Source organism: Conger conger, chromosome 3 (assembly GCF_963514075.1).
Source record: "Conger conger chromosome 3, fConCon1.1, whole genome shotgun sequence".
Classification (NCBI taxonomy): Eukaryota; Metazoa; Chordata; class Actinopteri; order Anguilliformes; family Congridae; genus Conger; species Conger conger.
The window spans coordinates 74563601-74571100 of record NC_083762.1 but is presented as its reverse complement, the minus strand read 5'-3'; the positions used below and the strand labels follow the sequence as shown (position 1 = coordinate 74571100).

The 7500-nt window shown below is 51.5% G+C and overlaps 1 protein-coding gene across 1 annotated transcript in view; it reads right to left on the bottom strand.

Annotated features, from left to right (window-relative positions):
- The window catches only part of LOC133123570 (protein diaphanous homolog 1), a 47645-nt gene that overhangs the window by 32912 nt on the left and 7233 nt on the right, over window positions 1-7500 (bottom strand). Inside the window, exons 7-9 of the mRNA XM_061234041.1 lie at window positions 7498-7500; window positions 4926-5091; window positions 2833-2965 (exon numbers count right to left, since the gene is read on the bottom strand). The exon at window positions 7498-7500 is cut by the window's right edge and continues 121 nt beyond it. Of these exons, the coding sequence (XP_061090025.1) occupies window positions 2833-2965; window positions 4926-5091; window positions 7498-7500 (302 nt within the window). The remainder of the gene's footprint in view (window positions 1-2832; window positions 2966-4925; window positions 5092-7497) is intronic.

Sequence of the window (7500 nt, the reverse complement as noted above, 5' to 3'; positions counted from 1 at the left end):
TGAGTGTCTGTGATTACACTGGGTGTGTTTCTCTGAGAGAGTGTCTGTGATTAAACTGGGTGTGTGTTTCTCTGAGTGTCTGTGATTACACTGGGTGTGTGTTTCTCTGAGTGTCTGTGATTAAACTGGGTGTGTGTTTCTCTGAGAGAGTGTCTGTGATTACACTGGGTGTGTGTTTCTCTGAGAGTCTGTGATTACACAGGGTGTGTGTTTCTCTGAGAGAGAGTCTGTGATTACACTGGGTGTGTGTTTCTCTGAGTGTCTGTGATTACACTGGGTGTGTGTTTCTCTGAGAGAGTGTCTGTGATTACACAGGGTGTGTGTTTCTCTGAGAGAGTGTCTGTGATTACTCTGGGAGTGTAACGTGTTTTTACTGGGGGGCCCTCTGCCGTACGGGAGCAGGAGTACAGAAACTCCACAAACAGAAATCTCAACCCCCCACCTCCCTCATCTCTCACTGTACTCCTCCCCCCCTTCTCTCGCTGTGTGTGCAAATTATTCATGTCCTCAGCAGAGCAGGAAACGGAGCAGACGGAAAAACAACAGCTCCTCTCAGGAAAGCAGCGGCTAATTTTCATTGTGTTTCTAAACTGGTCCCTCTGCGCAACCTGAGACCGTGTTTCCACTGTTAAACCCAGCGCTCCCACACTCTCAGCGAGGCCTGGTCACTGCATCATACATCACACCCACGGAGAGAGAGAGAGAGAGAGAGAGAGAGAGAGAGAGAGAATGTGTGAGAAAGGTCTTGCACCAGAGTGCGAGGGGCAGCGCAGCTTTTCTGGGAACGGGACAGGAAGTGAAGGAAGTGGCGTGACAGCTCATGCAAAGCGGACGCCGGTGTGGTATGCAAACCCAGCACAGGTGCCCGGTGCCCCTCTCCGAGAGCACCGTCCATGTGCACATCACCCTCAGAGCTAGCGTTGGACAGACTAACATCCCGGTCCGCTCGGAGTGGAGGCCTGCTATGATGTGGTACAGCCAGAGTCACCCCCCCCTGCCTCCCCCCCGCCCCCGGAGGAAGTGCAGTGTGTCTGAAACGCAGTGCCAAGTTTGAGGAGAAGGAATGTTTTCCAGAATGTTCCTTTAAGAAGGTCTAACAGGAGCAGGAGGGGGGGGGGGGGGGGGATGGAGGAATGGCTGACACGACTCTGCTGTGGAATGAGAACCAGAGGGGGGGAGGGGGGGGTTAGTGTGACTGAGAAGATCCAGGAGGTGGGGGGAGGCGCAGGGGGAGAACAGGAGACGACAGGCGTCAGGGGCTGCAGGGGGGGGGTTCAGGGGTACACAGCACCCACACACAGATCCAGGGGTTTGAGGTTAGGGCTTTCAGCGGGAGAGTTCGTGATTGGCTGCTGGGCTGGCAGACCGAGGGCACTGCGGGTATGAACGGGAAGCGGGAGTGTTTCTGATTGGCTGCTTAAGCCTCTGTGTGATGGGAAACAGATGTTGGGGAGGGGGGGGGGGGGGGGAAGTGAGCGCGCGTTAGGCCAAAAACCCTGGCGCATGCCCCAAGTATGAGAGGCAACCACAACTGAAACTAATCCAGCCCAAATTCCTCCTACAGGGGCCTATTACACACACAGCTACCACTACGCTATACACACACACTGCTGTCCCTACACCATAAACACACTGCTACCCCTACACCATAAACACACTGCTGCCCCTACACCATAAACACACTGCTGCCCCTACACCATAAACACACTGCTGCCCCTACACCATAAACACTCGGCTGCCCCTATGCTATCAAACACAATCTAACTTTTATCATTACACAACCTCTCCTCATACACAGTAAAGGGACTAAAACCGTATCCCTACTCTGAAATACATAAATACATGGGAGTAAGGACCCTTTTCTTAAAATAAGCTCTTGGTTTAAGCTGACCACGGCCCAGCACAGGATTCTGTGGCTCATTCGGGACCACGTGGACTGATTGGAGAAGCTTTTCAAATAAACAAGAACTTCACTGAAGCCCCGCTCCTCTGTTATAGGGATTAACAGCGTCCAATCCCCGGTCCCGGTGGTGAACAGATTAATGGATCGGACAGAACAGCTCTCTGCGACAAGGGCCAGAACAGAACCTCGGGCCCAAAGGCTCAGTGGTGTTTTGGTTTCCCCGCAGTTAAAATGGCTGCCTTGTAATGCTCATCTCCTTCAGATACTTCTCATCTTCTTCAGATGTTTTAAACACAAGCCTCCTTGGCACAGATCCGCACTAATCTCTCTTTCTTGCGTTTTCTTGTTTGGCGACAAACAGTCTACAGAACGGTATCTGCAGAGATGACAGCTGCACTTTTCAAGGTCCAATAAAATAAACCTTTCCCACGTCAAATTCCAGCGCTAAATTCCCTAGCATGGACCCAGAGCTCCCCCAGCTGGAGGACAGGAGAACTGCGGCCGTGGAGTGGAAAAGCAGAGCCGCGATCTCCCAGCCGGCTCGTTGACTGAGGGCCTCATTAGTAATCAGCAGTCATTAGGCACGGTTAGGTGCACCACGCGCGGACATATAAAATAAAACAGGACCTCCACCACAGGCCATTAACGCTGGTGAAAGAGCCGACCGCCGCTGGAGCCTCTAAACGTTTGTTTACAGATCCGGGCTGTTTATCAGATGTGAGCGGGGTGTTTATATTTTACAAGGGATGGAGGGAGGGGTTCTCATCCCCTTCTCCGGGACATGCCTCTCTAAGACTTGAGTGCCGTTTTTAACAGGGCTGCCAGTCAGAGAAGACGACCCTCCCACAGGCACACAGGGTGGCTTATGAAACACGCAGGGCGTTTTGGCGCACTGCATGCTGGGACGTGTGGTTTTTATCCTACGGTACCTGCGTTGATGTCCAGCACCTGACTCCTCTTGGCCTTCTCCTCCTTCTCCTTCTCGGCCTTCTCCCTGGCGAGCTTGGCCCGGCGGATCTTCTCCTCCGCCTCCCTCCTCTTCTGGTTCTCCTTCACCGCTTGCTGGAGGGGAGAGAGGGCAGGGTGAGAGAGGACATCTCCCAGTGCGCTGTCCGTAAATCACACGCCACACACAGACGCAGATAAATCTCCGCGCCGCCGACAGGCCGATCACAAAGAGAGCTGTGTATTTGCCATTGAATCGTCCCTCGTTAAAACCGCCAGCGGCTTCACCCGAAATGGACCTCTTAAACTCACAGTAACGGGGAACTATGACACTGTGCGTGTGCATGTGTATGTACAGTGGGACAGATCAATAATTCTACTTCCAGCTGCGTGTGAGCCTATAGGTACACACTGTATGCGTGCGTGTTGGAGCGATGCCAGTGCTTTACTTTAGAGTTCTAGGGGGCATACAGCAGTTGGCTGATGAACTTACAGTTTGCTTTACTGTTTGGCTGTAGGCCGTTTCAGAGATTCGTGTGTGTGTGTTTAGTGATGTGTGTGTGTGTGTAACGATGTGGCTGTGTGCCAGGATAAGCACAAAGCAGGCTGGTTGTGTGACTGTACAGTAAACAGAGTGAAGCCTCGCTCACCATCTGTACCTCTGCACACAGAGGAGGGAGTGACATCACCTGCAGGTGCACAGGGAGGCCATGCCAGACACATCCAACACACACCTGTCTGTCTGTCTGTCTGACACACACACACACACACGCACACACATACACACTCTCTCACACACACACACGCACGCACACACGCACGCACACACACACTCTCTCACACACACACACACACACACACACACAGACACACACACACGCACGCACGCACACATACACACACTCTCATACACACACACACACACACGCACGCACACACACACACACACACACACAGACACACACACACGCACGCACGCACGCACGCACACATACACACACACACACGCACACACACATACACACATACACACACTCTCTCACACACACACACACACACACACACACACACATACACACATACACACACTCTCCCACACACACGCACGCACACGCACACACACACCCCCCGTCCCATACATACACGCACACACACGCACACACACACACACACCCCCCGTCCCATACATACACGCACACACACACGCACACACACACACACACACATACACACACTCTCTCTCTCACTCACACACACACATACTCACTCACTCACTCACTCACTCACTCACTCACTCACTCACTCACTCACTCACTCACTCACTCACTCACTCACTCACTCACTCACTCACTCACTCACTCACTCACACACACACACACACACACACACACACACACACACACACACACACACACGTCTTGTCTATCTGAAGGTGTTATATTTCAGATGTGAGAAATATAGCACAGCTCCAGGGAATGCTTTCACAATGAATTCTAAAATGATCACGCACACGCACTTTCTCTTTTCTGCCACACTCTCATATGAATTACGCGCTATTTTTGCCTCAGTGGCAGTCTTTGACCCCAAACTTCAAAGTAAACAAAATGAATGATTCTTTGTCTTCTTCCAAGGACAGCTTGTTTGTTCTGCGTGTGACGGTTTTCAAAAACTGTGCAAGTCTTATCAGAGTTTCAGGATAAACCCCCAGCTGCATCATTAGCCCTGCTAGCCTTGAGCATGTGTGTGTGCGTATCTGTCCGTCTGTGCGCGTTTCTGTGTGTGTGTGCCTGTGTGTGTGTGTACATGCATACAATAGGTATGTGAGTCCTCCTCTAACCTCAATATTTGTATTAAGTTAATGTTTCCATAGACCACCAGCTGTCCCATAAAGAGCCACTGTTCAGGGAGTTTGTTAAGCAAACAGGCCGAGCTGGTTTGCATGTTGTATGTAAACAGAGAACACTGGGAAAGATGGTGAAGCTCTAGCCTGTTCATGCCAAACCCAGTGCAATCCAGTCTGAACCCACACGACGCCCCAGCTCTGCCCTCCCACCACGAGGCGGTCTGAGCTGCGTACCTGGAACATGCCGCAGAAGTTCTTGAGGTCGCCGAAGAACTCTTCGACGGACATCTTGCGGGGGTCGAAGACGAAGTACTTCCCCAGCTCCTCGTACTCCTTCTCCATGCTCTTATGCATGAGGTCCACCTTCTCGTACTGCTCCCGCGCCACGCTCACAAAGCTGTGCGGCAGGGTTAAAGAGCCCAACACCACCGCACAGGCCTGACGTACCGAACTGAACACGACCGCACAGGCCTGACGTACCGAACTCAACACGACCGCACAGGCCTGACGAACCGAACTCAACACGACCGCACAGGCCTGACGTACCGAACTCAACACGACCGCACAGGCCTTATGTATCACACTCAACACGACCGCACAGGCCTGACGTACCAAACTCAACACGACCATACAGGCCTGACGTATCACACTTTACATTACATTATTGGCATTTGGCAGACGCTCTTATCCAGAGCGACATACAGTTGATTTTAGACTAAGCAGGAGACAATCCTCCCCTGGAGCAATGCCGGGTTAAGGGCCTTGCTCAAGGGCCCAAAGGCTGTGCGGATCTTATTGTGGCTACACCGGGATTAGAACCACCGACCTTGTGTGTCCTAGTCACTTACCTTAACCACTACACTACAGGCTGCCCAAACATGACCGTACAGGCCTTATGAATCACACTCAACACAACCCTACAGGCCTGACGTATCACACTCAACAGGACCACACCCGTACATGTCAAACCCAACACAACTGTACAGGCCTTACGTATCAAACTCAACAGAACCGTACAGGCCTTAGGTATCAAACCCAACACGACCGGACACAGGACAATCTGCGCTCTCAGAACTGCTAAAGTGAGTTGACCATAAACACACAGTGTCCCTGAGCCATGGCTAACAGGAACTGTAGACACAGAGCTACTGAATGGCTAACAGGTGCTAACCAGAAATGCAGAGAGCTTCTATGAGTGATAGCTAATGAGAGCTAACCATAATCACACACAGCTCCTATGAGCTATGGCTAACAGGAGCTAACCATAATTAAACAGAGCTTCTATGAGCTATGGCTAATGAGAGCTAACCATAATCACACACAGCTCCTATGAGCTATGGCTAACAGGAGCTAACCATAATTAAACAGAGCTTCTATGAGCCTTGGCTAATGAGAGCTAACCATAATCACACACAGCTTCTATGGCTAACAGGAGCGAACTGTAAACACACAGATCTTCTATGAGCTACTGAATGGCTAACAAGTGCTAACCTGAAATGCAGAGAGCTTGGCTAATGAGAGCTAACCATAATCACTATGGCTAATGAGAGCTAAGCATAATCACACAGAGCTTCTATGAGCTATGGCTAATGGGAGCTAACCATAATCACACAGAGCTTCTATGAGCTATGACTAACAGGAGGTCAATCTTCACTGAAGATTAGCGCAGGAAGTCGACAGCTCGCTCGGTCCTTCCGCACGCATGTTTGGAACGCTCCTGTGGTGGGGGATCCCGTTGTGGGGCACACAGCGTCCTGTGTGACGGGACAGGACGCGTCTTCATCAGAGCAGCTCGGCGAGGGGGGGGGGGAACAGTAGCCCTTACAGGCCGCGTGTGACTCACTCAGCCCGGGGGGAGCGTTTCTGTGAATGGGAGCGCGTAGCGTGGCCTCCAGGAGCAACGGCCTGCACCGAAGCCAACCAATCGCTTCCAGTCAATGGACGCCTGTTACATCACCGGACAAAGGGCGCTTTTATCATCTTCGGAGGAACAGAAACCCGGCACATTGTCCGCAGTCAGCAAACCGTGAGTGCAACCGCGGGGCATTACAGCGGAACGGCATGTAGGTGGGCCGGGGGAACGCCTCCATTTTGAGAGGACCCCGATTCTCTCTCCTCTCCACTTTCACTCACCGCCCATTCCAAACCGCAGTGTCCACTGCGTCAGTGACTCAACACAGCACCACTTAAACCCCCCACTCCACACCAATTTAGAGTTCACAGAGTCCATGACTCATATAATGCCACTTGACCCCCTTGAAATTACTAAAGTGTCCACTCCATCAGCGATTTAGACACTTCTCTACGCTTCTCTACGCTTCCAAACACACTGTAGTCAAAGTGAGGCTAAACAGCAGAGCATTTCCTGTCAGCTGACAGCAGCACAGGAAGTGAAAGACTGTCTCAGGGATGGGTGCCCAATCATGTGCCATGTTAGAGAAGGCGGGTTTTCATTCAAACCAATCACGACAGCCGATTTCACGAATTAGCTTCCTGGTTGAAGGTATGTGAAATCAGTTGTGAATTATTGACATTAGCTGGTGTAGTGATTGGCTGGAATGAGACCCTCCATACTCTCAGCCCTCCAAGGCACATGATTGGGCACCCCGGGTCTAAGTGATTCAAACCCATAGAGCATTTCCTGTCACATGACAGGGCCACAGGAAGTGTAAGACCTAAGTGATTTTAAAAAAAGAGCGCATTTCCTGTCAGCTGACAGGGCCACAGGAAGTGTAACACCTAAGTGACTTCAAAAAATAGCGCATTTCCTGTCAGCTGACAGGAGAACAGGAAGTGAAAGGATATGGAC